This window comes from Peromyscus maniculatus, chromosome 22 (assembly GCF_049852395.1).
Source record: "Peromyscus maniculatus bairdii isolate BWxNUB_F1_BW_parent chromosome 22, HU_Pman_BW_mat_3.1, whole genome shotgun sequence".
In the NCBI taxonomy this organism is placed as follows: domain Eukaryota; kingdom Metazoa; phylum Chordata; class Mammalia; order Rodentia; family Cricetidae; genus Peromyscus; species Peromyscus maniculatus.
Genome location: NC_134873.1, coordinates 17,271,833 through 17,284,675, shown reverse-complemented (window position 1 = coordinate 17,284,675; position 12,843 = coordinate 17,271,833). Strand labels below are relative to the sequence as shown.

At 51.4% G+C, this 12,843-nt stretch overlaps 1 protein-coding gene across 1 annotated transcript; it reads right to left on the bottom strand.

Moving 5' to 3' along the window:
- Positions 1 to 2,486: 2,486 nt before the first annotated feature.
- On the bottom strand, positions 2,487 to 8,093 carry Tcf23 (transcription factor 23). Its single transcript, XM_006995548.4, has 3 exons — positions 7,692 to 8,093; positions 6,350 to 6,592; positions 2,487 to 3,314 (listed from the first exon to the last, which is right to left on the bottom strand). Exons 1-3 carry the CDS (start codon positions 7,908 to 7,910, stop codon positions 3,120 to 3,122), a joined length of 657 nt encoding a protein of 218 aa, XP_006995610.1. The 5' UTR covers positions 7,911 to 8,093; the 3' UTR covers positions 2,487 to 3,119.
- Between the last annotated feature and the right edge of the window lie 4,750 nt (positions 8,094 to 12,843).

Sequence of the window (12,843 nt, the reverse complement as noted above, 5' to 3'; positions counted from 1 at the left end):
GCCCTGAGCGGGACTGGAAGAAAACCGAATGGACTAGATTCACCAGGCGAAGCCATCCCACTGACGCCTGGACAAGGGCACGCTCACACCGCTTGTGCTCCTTACACACTCACACCGCTTGTGCTCCTTACACACTCACACCGCTTGTGCTCCTTACACACTCACACCGCTTGTGCTCCTTACACACTCACACCGCTTGTGCTCCTTACACACTCACACCGCTTGTGCTCCTTACACACTCACACCGCTTGTGCTCCTTACACACTCACACTGCTTGTGCTCCTTACACACACACTCACACCGCTTGTCACCTCTGCTCCTTAACTTGTGTGTGTTCCCCTGCACACGCTTGTGCCCAGGGAACAGCTCTTGCTGGAGACATTCCAGCCCCTTCTACACCCTCTGACTGCCCTTATCCGCCACGTCCCCAGCACTGGTGAGCGTAGGTCTCCCAGTCAGCCGGTGCTTTTCTTCCTCCGCTGTGGGAACAAAGGTTCATTCCTGCTTCCACTTGGCTTACAGACTCCAGTCCCCAGAGTGATGTTTCCCAAGGGCAGCATTGTGCTTGTTACGGAAGGTGAGGTCCCAGTCATGCCCTGGCTCTTCCCTAGGTTCCCCTCTCCACTGCCAGGGGTGACTGTGCCCGGTGACTGTCCTGGTCACCAAGAAAACCGTATTCCACAGGGCGGTGGTGGTGCATGCCTTTAATTCCAGCACTGGGGAGGGAGGCAGGCGGATTTCTGTGAGTTCGAGGCTAGCCTGGTCTACAGAGTGAGATCCAGGACAGGCTCCAAAGCTACACAGAGAAACCCTGTCTCAAAAAAAGAAGAAGAAGAAGAAGGAGGAGGAGGAGGAGGAGGAGGAGGAGGAGGAGGAGGAGGAGGAGGAGGAAAGAAAACCACATTCCTTGAAAGCAACCTTAGAAACATGTCCTAGTTGGGCAGGAAGATTCAGGCCTGTAAGTCCATTTTCCTTGCTGTGGCAGAAGGATTTCAAGTTCAAAGCCAGCCTGGGCTACACGGTGAACCATGTCAAAAAAAACAACAACAACAAAAACCAACTCCTCCTGATGGACTCTTCTTAACCCAATCCTCTACCAACTTCATCCTCTTTGTCTTCTCCACGAGGGTGGTGTTATGTGTTCAGCCCTGAGTGGTTTGTCAAAATGAGACAAAAGCTTGATTCTGGACAGGGTGAATCCTGCAAGCTCTAAATCAAACTCGACCCAATCATCGGGAGATGCTCTAGGCGGGGAGGGGACTCCCAGCACGTACACAGAGCCAGACCCCTGCCGGTCCAGAGACCGATCATATGCCACCGACTGGGAGGAAATCGTGCACGTGTCTTCTTACCACCCTCCACCTCAACCAGGGAGATGCTATCTGGTTTTAAAAATAGAACACCCAGGCTGGACTTTTATGGTCTTTGTGAAGAATACGGCTCTTGCTCTCCCACCCCTGGTCTCTGCCCCGGCCTGGTCCCGTCCAGCTGCCTGCATCAGCCCTGTCCAACTTCTCAGGGTCTCTCAGCAGAAATGTGGGACCAGGCAGATTTATGCATTTGGCCTTGGCTGAGCCTTCTGCCATGGCTCCCAGCCACAGCCCAGCTGCTCTCCCACAGCCCATCAGCTCAGGCTGGGACGTTCTGTGTCTTCTAGCTCCACCCCAGCTCACTGAGTCATCCCCTTCACCCCCTTTCCCCGGATGCCCCGGGCAGCCCTATGGAGGGGCAGACCCCGTCCCTTCTGAGCCTCCAGGCAACTCACGGTCCCCCCGCTGGGACTCTAATTGACAGGAAGGCTGATCTTCCACGTCCGGACCTCGGGGGCCAATCTGAAACTGTACCTGACGTGGAAGGCTCACTCATTGCCTGCTTTGTCCTCCAATGATTTCTTCGGGGCCAAGGGCAAGTGTCACTCAAGCCCTAGCAAATTCTTGGCACCCTGTACCGGGACTTGGGGTGAGCCTGGGATGTCAATGCCTGTGGGGAGAAGTCGGCCTTAGGGAGCTGAGTTCTAGAGCTGTATGGATTCTACCAAGCCCAATGAAGCCCCAGTCGATGGCGCCATAGAGAACACAGTACAGCTGACATTTCCGACACAACAGAAGTGAACGCTGTGGTTGTCACCCCACGAGAAAGATACGCACGTCTCGTTTTAGGCCCTTCAAGGAGACAGCTGAGTGTATGGAGGGCCTTTGTAGGCAGGGCTGGGGGTGGCTGCCTCATGGAGGGAAAGCAGAGATAGATGGCTTGGGGCTAAAACGATCTCCTCCTAGACAGCTGGGACTGGCTAAGTTCTCCTGGAATGCAGACAGAGCTCACGCTAGGAAAGCATGAAAGGGTGCAGAGCCCTGGGCGGGGGGGATGTGGTGATGGGGGGTGCTGCTGGAGAGACCGTAATCCAGGGACCCTGAACTTTTCTCTTCCTCTTTGATGTTGGATAAGCATCTTGTAGGGCAATTAAAATAAAAAAAATCACACCGGGCGGCCGTGGCGCATGCCTTTAATGCCAGCACTCGGGAGGCAGAGGCAGGCGGATCTCTGTGAGTTCGAGGCCAGCCTGGGCTACAGAGGGAGATCCAGGACAGGCTCCAAAGCTACACAGAGAAACCCTGTCTTGCGGGTGAAAAAAAAAAAAATCACATTCCATTCTTCAGTTTCCTCTCTGGCTTTGTGACCTGTGACCTAGATGTGTTCACACTTACTGCTACCAAAAGCCCTTGGTGTTCCCCGATATACCCATGAGCACCTGGGGCTGCCGCCATCTTAGCCTTTCCCAACTAAGCCAGCAGAGTTAACTTCTGTCTCCTTGCTGTGGGAAGAGGCCTAGGTGGGGCAGGGGAGGGTGATTCCCTAACTTGACTTTGAACCACGTCCAACACTTTGCTCTTTCTCTTCCTGTCAGGAATGTCCCCTCCTAGGAGTCAAAGGTGAAGAAGATCTTCGTCCTGGGTTCCCCTGGAACTCTCTACCATTGACGTCGCCATTGCTTCTGCCTGCCTGCCGGAAGCCGAGCCTGAACTTGAGAGTTGAGCCTGAGTCAGTTCCAAAGGCTGAGTCAGGGGGACAGACAGGTAGAGGTGGCAGAAAAACCCAGGTCCTTCAGTGAGCGTCACGGTCTAAGAGTGTGCTGGCCATCTGTCACCGGGAGCTGGAGACACTGGGTTGGCCAGAAGGAGAACATCTTCGGCTACAGAGACCTGGGACCCCACCTCTCCATCCTTGGGTCTTTGGCTGGCAGCGGTGGCTGTGGTGGAATCAAGGCCAGAGCATCCCAAGCCTCCTGCGTAAAGACGAGACCGCATGGGCCACTTCTGAAAAGACGTAAGAAGGGGAATGATTAACACAGCGACTGTGGTCCTGAAGCGCCCAGAACCATTAAGACCTTCGGTCTGGCATCTCCTGTTTGACGTGTCCCCCGAATACCACAGCTTTAGACGGTCTCCCCTACTGCCTGGCAGAAGCACAGGAGGAGCCCACGGAGGGCAGCGAGGACCTGAAGAGGAGTAAGACTTGGTTGGGGGAGCGGTAGGCAGGTGCGCCGGGCAGAGCAGTGTGAGAGGTAGGAGAGGGTGAGGATGGAGCTCTTCAGCTCACATCCTGCAAGGGTTTCAAAGTCTTTCCACCAGGAACAAGGGTGGTTTTAGAAAATGCAAGGATAGCTGGGTGGTGGTGGTGCACACCTTTAATCCCAGCACTCAGGAGACAGAGGCAGAGGAGTCTCTGTGAGTTCCAGGCCAGCCTCGAGGGACAGAGAAACCTTGACTTGACAAACAAACAAACAAACAAACAAACATGTAAGGATTACTCTGCTCACTCTGTTCTATCGTTCCTCCCTTGGGGGCTCAGTACCTCTGTACTTTAATCTGTCAGAGTTCTAGACGTAGGCTTTCTTCTCCTCTCCTCTGTTCGCTCTCCAACGCTCTCCAACATACTTATTTGTAGTAGTATTTGCTCTGCCCATGACCTTGGGCTATACGGCCCAAAGGAGGCAGAGCTTCCTGCCATTGTATGTGACCTCTTATAAGGGGTTGGAGGAGGGTCACATGCCCTGCTCCTGGCTCCTACTTGTGAGGTGGGAATGTATAGTGCAATATGCAATATGACAATAATCCTAAATATGTATCAATATGCCAGATATCCTAAACAGAGGTAGGACACACATACAGTATGACAAATATAATTTTACATTTGTATCAATGCACAAACATTTCAAATAAGAGTAGAAATAGCTGGGCAGTGGTGGCGCACACCTTTAATCCCAGCACTCGGAGGCAGAGACAGGTGGATCTCTGTGAGTTCGAGGCCAGCCTGGGCTACAGAGTGAGTTCCAGGCTAGGCTCCAAAGCTACACAGAGAAACCCTGTCTTCAAAAAAAAAAAAAAAAAAAAAAGAGTAGAAATATATGAACATTACAACAAATATAGTTCTGTATTTGTATCGATATACAGATTATCTTAAATAAGAATATAAAAATAGTCTACATTTATATCAATATACAAGAATCCATAACAGTGCAATATTTCTAAGGCTGATATTTTACTAAATTAGTTAACTAGTATATGTAATAATCTACCTTAATATCCTGTACCTATCCATATATTTGTCACACTGTATGTATGTTCTACCTCTGTTTAGGCTATCTGGCATATTGATACATATTTAGGATTATTGTCATATTGCATATTGCACTATACATTCCCACCTCACAAGCAGGAGCTGGGATCAGGGCATGTGACCCTTCTCCAACCCCTTATAAGAGGTCACGTACCCCGGCAAGAAGCACCACCTCCTTTGGGCCGTATAGCCCAAGGTCATGGGCGGAGCAAATACCACTCCACTTATTGTTCATCTATTACACATTATTATTATATTTATATTATATATATTTATATTTTACAGACAAGAGCCTTGCTCTGTTACCCTATGGCCCTGTCCAGTGCCACCTTAGCCTTTTAGACCGACCCCATCTAACCTCAGAAGTTTGCATTTCAGCTGTGTTCTCAAGAAATAGACAGACATCTAAGTGTCGAGACGACTCAGAAGAACAGTATGTACGAGAAAGAGACGATAGGAAGTAGCCATCATAGAAAGTAAAGCTAATCCTAATAATAATAATCCTAAATATGATAGAGATGATGGGGAGCAGCTGGTAGAGCGCTTGACCAGAAGGCTCCGAGTCCTGGGTTCAATCCCCAGCCAGTGTAAACCAAGCGTGGTGTGTGCGCAGGCCTGTAATCCGAGCACTCAGGAAGGTGGAGGCAGGAGAAAGAGAAGTTCAAGGCCATTGCTGGCTACATATCAAGTTTGAGGCCAGCTTGGAATACATGACATCTTGTCTTAAAAAAAAAAAAAAAAAAAAAAAAAAAAAAAAAAAAAAAAAAAAAAAGATTTCTTTAGAGGGCAAAGGTCACCCTTTATGATACTGCCAGCTCTTTTCTTGTTTGCTTTTTTTTTTTTTTTTTTTAATTCTAAGGCAGAGTCTTGCTACATTGCCAGACTGACCTGGAACTTGCAATCCTCCTGCCTCAGATTCCTGAGTACAGGGACTACGCGTGTGGCCCACCATACCTGGCTTACCGCATGCTCTCTACACAGGTCCCTGTGAAGCACCTTGGGGGTCTTCGGTGGTGGCCGAGAGGGAGAGGTCTGTGGCCAGATACCCGGGTTCAGTTCGAACCCTTGCCCTCCCTGCCCCGTGTCTCCCCATCTGTCAGTCTTCCTTTGGTTCTTGCAGGGTCAAGAGAGAAGAATGCACTAGAGCGCTCAGCGCGGCGTCCAGCTTCTCTTCAGCATCCCGTCCTAGCAGCTGGTACTGCTGTGTGGTTGTTGTGACCCATCCTTCCCATTCATAATTATCGCTAATTAGACTTTTCATTCACTTTGTACTCCAACAGAGATGGCCGGCTCGCTCCTGCCTTGCACACTCTCAAGCTGAGGTTCGGGAGACCTGGGTAACGCTTTGGCGCGGTGCACGCTGGAAGCCCTCCAAGCCACCCGGCTCGCCTTCCTATCTGGTCGCTTTCTCGAGCACTGTGGTTTGAGGATGTTTTTTCTCCCAGACAGCAGCTGTCTACAGCAACAGTAGTCAGAGAGGGAAAGGCAGACGCTGCTCGAGGGGGTGAAGCTCCATGGAGACCGTGACTCTCCTGGGTTCCGGGCCTTAGACCAGGCACCCGCTCCTCGCCTGCTCCCCCTACACTAAGAATCTCAGAGTGTTCCCCTCCTCCTGAAGCAATCACGCTCCCATGCAGACGCTCCCAGTCACCGCTCCACCCCGAGAGCCAGCCTCAGCCCTCCTGAGAGATCCGGGAGAGGATGACCCCCATTCCCACGGCCAGTGACCTACCTTGAGGGGGTGTAAGTACCGGAGTCCACGCAGGAAGGGCGGCCAGGCAGGGCCGGGTAACTCGTGGCCGAGGGTCCGGGTGAGGTGGGCTATGTAGCTGGTGGCCAGGACTAGCACATCCAGCTTGGAAAGCTTAGTGTCAGGTGGTACGGCCGGCAAGGCAGCCTGCAGGGCCAAGAAGGCCTGGCGCAGGGTCCTCACCCGGGTCCGCTCCCGTGCCGCGTTCTCGGGGCTGGCTTCGCTCTGCAGAAAGGGCCCCCCCGTGAGTGGGTCTGACCCAGATTCCCATCCAAGCCTGGCCTCTGGCTATTGCTGCTATTGTTGGGACAGAGTTTCATGTAGCCCAGGCTGGACCCGAACTCCCTGTGTAGCCCAGGATGACCGTGAGTTTGGGATCCCCCTGCTTCTACCTCCCAAGGGCTGGGATTATAGGGGTACACCACCATGCCTGGTTGACTCTGACTTCTAAGGGCCCGGTAATGCCATGTCATCTTCTGGAGCTGATGGGCCTCGCTGGTTTTAAGCTGTGCCCCATACATAATACACATGAAAGAAGGCCTGCCTGGGCTGGGATCAGATGACAGGAAGGTGGGAACACCTGACTCAGAACCCAAGAGTCCCATGTTCTTTCTACCGTTCCATTAACATCCATTCCACTCCCTAGTCTGGATCCTGCTCATCAGGGTACCCTGGGGGCCACAGGAAACATAGAATAGAGCCTTGCCCCTGCTTAGGTGACCTTTGACCCAACCAGGTACTGAGATGAAGAGGTTGCCATGGTAAAGAGGGAATGACCAAGGGTCAAAAGACACAGTCCCGGGCTGGGGATGTAGCTCAGCTGGTGGAAGGCTTGCCTAGCACGTATGAGGCCCAGGGTCCAATCCCTACCATGGCATAAACCGGGTGCGCTCGCACATACTCTGAGCACTTGGAATGTGGAGGCCAAAGGGTCAGGAATCCCAAGTTCTAGGCTGCAGAGGAAGTTTGAGGCTCAGCCTGGGCTCTAGGAGACTCTCACTCAAAAATAAAATGAAATAAAATAAATAATAAATAAATAACAAGAAACTCAGTCTAGGTCTCCTGCCCCTGGATGCTGCTTAGGGACGTTAGGCAATTCACACCGCTCCTCTAGGACTGAGTTTCTCAGTAGAAAATAGTTAGATCAATGCTCTGACCTGTCCTGCCCACCTCCAGCACGGCACCTTGGGTCTAAGGAGCCAGCCTCCTGCTCCTGGGCAGAACCATCAAATACGGGTTGAGTCTCTGTCCTCTGAGGTGGCATCTCACTGCCCTCCAAACCCTTCCTTCCCCAGCTCCCTCCTCTAGTCCAGAGTGTCCTTACCCTGCCATGAGCTGTTCCCTTAGCTCTGGTCCCTCGAGGGGCGGGGGTGGCTCTGTTCAATCTCTGATTGCTCCAGCTAGTGTCGTCCCATAGGTCCTGCCTCGTCCTGCCGAGGCGGCTCCTCTTCCTGCCGGTGCCTAGAAGCAACCGTGCTTTGGCCTTAGTCTGGCCGAGCCCTGCTCTTGGCATGGCTGGTACCCCTGTGGCCTCCTGTGACATGCCACTCTCTTGGGGTATGGGACTGTAGCCCCTAGGGCAGTAGCACAAGCCCGAAGGAGCCCTTGGGCTCAAGCTAGCCTGGACAGGCTGGCCATCCAGCCAGCAGTCTGTATCTGAAGAGGCCGGCACCAACTCAGTCCTTCTTCACTCCTCGCTCCGGGAAAACTGCCCACCCGGTACAGCCCCCGCAAAGAGCCTCCGCCTGCCTCCCATCCTAGCCGAGAGGTGGGGGTGCTGCATGCTGGGCGTGGCCAAGCCTTAGGACAAGGCCCATGCTAAGAAGGCCAGGAGGTGGGTAAGAAGAGAGTGCCCTTCCATGCCATGACTGACCCTAACAGAGAAGTCCACGGATGGACCTACCACTTCGTGTTTGGGGGTCACGTCCATAGTCTGGGGCTCTGGATCTGCAGCCCTTTCGTCAGAGACTGACGATATATATCTCACAATGGCCCTTCTTCCTCCCACCAAAAATGTGTGACGAGACGCTGCTCTCTACTCCTCAGACAGGCTTCCCAATTCCAACTTGGTGCTTTCTCCCCAAGATTCCAGGGGAATGATGCCATCTTTAGGGTGCTGCCCTTCACTTAGGAGGACTTTAACCCTGCCCCACCGCCAGCCCATATCCCTGTTTGATTGGCAGGACCACAACCTGGCTAGTATCCTAACAACGCTTTGATGTTCCTAGCTCAGGAGACGCCCTGAACTGCGCCTCTGCACTTTGTGTGGATATCTCATTTATTCTCCAGAGCAACCATAAGGCAAAGAGATCGTGTGTGTGTGTGTGTGTGTGTGCGCGTGTGCACGGTGTGTGTGGTGTGTATGTGTGGTATGTGTATGTGGTGTGTATGTGTGGTGTATGTATGTGGTGTGTGTGCGTGTGGTGTGTGTGTGTGGTGTGTGTACATGGTGTGTGTGGTGTGTGTACATGGTGTGTGTGGTGTGTGTACATGGTGTGTGTGGTGTGTGTACATGGTGTGTGTGATGTGTGTACATGGTGTGTGTGGTGTGTGTGTTTGTGTGTGTGTGTGTGTGTGGTGTGTGTGTATGTACCTGTGTGCACATGCATGTAAAATTATTTCATTAAAATATAATTACACCACTTGCCCACATGCATGTTCAGATAGTCTCTCGCTGGGACCCGGGCTTGCTGATTAGCCTGGCCCAGCTGGCCAGGGAACCTCCAGAAAGCCTTCTGGAAACCAGACTTGTTTCAGGTGGGGTGAACTGTGGTGTGGGGAGACGACATAACTTGAACGTTGTATTTGTTTCACTTTGTTTGTGATGATGGAACGCTGTGTAGTCGTGGATGGCCAGAAAATCGGTCCATAGCCCAGACTGGCTTTTGAACACACAGCAGTCCTCCTGCCTCAGTCTCCCAAGTGCTGCAATGTCAAATCTAGGCAGTAGTGAGGCTAGAGATGTCCAAGGGATGAAGGGAAAGTTCTTAGCTTTCAGTACAATCTTCTCTCTCAGAAAGGCCTTCTTCCAGAGGCCTCCATTCAGAGCCCTTTAGAAGGGCAGAGTTGAGACTAGATTTACAGAGAGGCCACAACAGCCCTGAGCACACAGAAATCCTTTCTCTCTGCGGGAATTCACCCATCAGGGAAGGAGAGAGGTCTCACCCCATCTTTGCCAATCCTGGTAGGATGCACTGACTTTAAGGACAAAAGTATTGAAGCTGTACTATAGTTGCATGGAAAGAGACTCTGTACCTAAGTATGTTCTCAAAGTCAAGTGGCCTGGATTCCTCCAAAAGGCTCCTCTTCTGTCAGTGCTCAGTCCTTGGGAGGTGCAAAATCACAGTCATGTGAACCTACAGCCTCGCAGACTTCTAACTCAGGGACACACCCTCAGTGGAGGAGCTAGTGTCATAGGCTGAGGAAACGTGCAATGTGACAGTGTTTGCTTAGAGTGCATGAGGCCTTGAGTATGATTCATAGTACACACACACACACACACACACACAGAGAGAGAGAGAGAGAGAGAGAGAGAGAGAGAGAGAGAGAGAGAGAGAGAGAGAGCAGGCAGACAGACAGAAAGAGAGACAGAGAGAGGTCACTTGAGAGGCTAAGACAGGATCACCTCAAGTTTGGGGCCAGGCTGGGCTATAGAGTGTAATGCTCTGTTTAAAGAAAGGAAAAAAGGAAGGAAGGAAGAAGAGGAGGGAGGGGGAAGAAAGGAAGGCAGGCAGACAGACAGAAAGAGCAAGCAGAAGATTGCCTCAATTTTGAGGCCAGCCTGGGCTACACAGTGTGTTTAAGGACAGCCTAGGAGTCTTCCCTACAAAGAAGGAGGAGGAGGAGAGGAAGAAGAAGGAGGAGGCGGCGGCGGCGGAGGAGGAGGAGGAGGAGGAGGAGGAAGAAGAAGAAGAGGAAAAGAGAAGAGGAGGAGGAAGAAGAAACAAAGAACAAGGAAGGACAGAGAGACAAAGCGAAGAATACAGCATCTTCAAAGACACAGTGAATCAGAGAGACCGATGGACAGTTGTTGGTTCCCACACCGGCAGGTGCAGGGGCCACCTCTAGCATCCCAATATCTCATACAAATGTTCCTGCGGGCAGCAGAGAAGGCACCAGGGCTCTGGGAGAGCTGGACTTGAAGGGCTTTGCATGCTGTCCATCCTCTGAGGGTGCAGCTCAGGTCATGCTGCGCTTGGTCCTCTCTGCTGGGCTGGCACTCTCTGGAGGTGCTCTTGGAGCATGTTCTCGGTGAGAACTTTGTCTCAGCCCCACTCTCCAGAAGATTCTGGAGCAGGGCAGATTCTGCCATATTGCTCCCAGGAGGCGTCATAGAGGACACAAGCGGCAGATGGGCAAGAACATGGGCACAACTCTCCACTCCTCAAACATGCTTCTTACTTCAGGTTGGTACTGGTCCAGCTCATAAGCATTTGGGCTTTATGGCTTCTGCCGTCACTTTTTGTTTTAGTTTTTGTTTGTTTGTTTTGTTTTTTGAGGCAGGGTTTCTCTGTGTAGCTTTGGAGCCTGTCCTGGAACTCACTCTGTAGACCAGGCTGGCCTCGAACTCACAGAGATCCACCTGGCTCTGCCTCCAGAGTGCTGGGATTAAAGGCGTGCGCCACCACTGCTCAGCTCTGCTGTCGCTTCTAGTGAATGACAGGTTTTCTTCTAGGTTCTGCCTCAGCCTTGCATGGCTAGCCCCCATGAGAGTAAACTGAACAATAAGAGGCTGTTGCACTGACCTCCTGAGAGTGTGAAGACAAAACGATGCCAGACATCTTGTCCTCTGTGCTGGTACAATAATCTCTTTGACAGTCCATTTTTCATCGATGGGTTGTGGTTTTTGCTGGGATGGCCAAGTGCACATTTCTAATCCTGAAATGTGAAAGTTCAGATGCCACCACCACTATGGGTTGAATTTGTCCCCCAAAATTTATGAACCTTCACCTCCAGCACAGTAGTATGGCATGGTAGGACTTGTGAGTGATGATCAGGTCCTGGGGTTCTGCCCTTGCACATGTATGAATGTCAAGGCTGGGGACACAGCCTAAAACACACGAAGCCCTGGGTTGATCTCCAGCACCTCATAAACAGGGAGCTGTGATGTATTTCTGTAACCTCTGATGTCAGGATGTGTCAGCTGGAAGATCGAAAGTTCAAGGCCATCGACAGCTACCTAAGGAGTTCAAGACCAGCATGGTCTGCATGAGACCCTGCTACCACCACCAACAAAGGCTTGAAGATGATTTCTCTTTGAGAAGTCCACACATGTTCTTGGCTGCGTCTTTCTCCTGAGTGGGTCTCTTTCTCTTAACCTTCATTCTTTTTTTTTTTTTTTTTTTTTTTTTTTTTTTTTTTGATATATATTTTTTATTTTACAATACCATTCAGTTCTACATATCAGCCATGGGTTCCCCTATTCTTCCCCCTCCCACGCCCTCCCCTTACCCCCAGCCCACCCTCCATTCCCACCTCCTCCAGGACAAGTCCTCCCCCGAGGACTGTGATCGACTTGGTAGGCTCAGTCCAGGGAGGTCCAGTCCCTTCCTCCCAGACTGAGCCAAGTGTCCCTGCATAAGTTCCTGTTAACCTTCATTCTTAAGGCCTAGGCCAAGAAGGTCTTCTAATAAACTTCAACTCTTTCACGAAAATTAAAAAACTAAATAAATGGATCGATGCCATTACCACTGGAGTTTTATTCATTTATGAAGGTTTATTTTATTTTAGTTATGTGTCTGTGTGTAAGTATATCCTGCAAGTGCAGGTACTGGTGAAGGTCAATGGTCCCCTGGTATTATATATAGCAGGTTGTTGAGTTGCCCAAAGTGGGTGCTAGGAACTGAACTCAGGTCCTCTGCAGGAGCAGTGTGCTGGCTAATTTGAAGTCAACTTGACAGGAGCCATAGTCATCCGGGAGGAGGGAACCTCAGTTGAAAAAATGCCTCCATGAGATCTGTCTGCAGACAAGCCTGTAGGACATTTTCTTAATTAGTGATTGATGGGGGAGGGCCCAGCCCACTGTGGGTGGGGCCATCCCTGGGCTGGTGGGCCTGGGTTCTATAAGAAAGCAGGCTGAGTGAGTCATGAGAACATTCCTCCATGGCCTCTGCATCCTGCTTCCAGGTTCCTGCCCTGATTTCTTTCAGTGATGAAAGTGGTGTGGAAATGTAAGGAAAATAAAGCCTCCCCGAGTTGCTTTTGGTCATGGTTTCTCCACAGCGATAGTGACCCTGACTAAGACAAGTGGCAAGTCCTCTTAATCACTGAGCCATCTCTCCAGAGCCCCACGTGAATGTTTTCATGAAAACCTTGTTTTGTGTGCACTCATGTGCTCTCCCCCCAATCCCCCACATGTACTCTGTGCCCCCCCCCACTTTTCACTATGAAATGGGACAATAAAAAAAGCGATGGCCAGGCATGGTGTCCCACGCCTTTAATCCCAGCACTCAGGAGGCAGAGGCAGGCGCATCTCT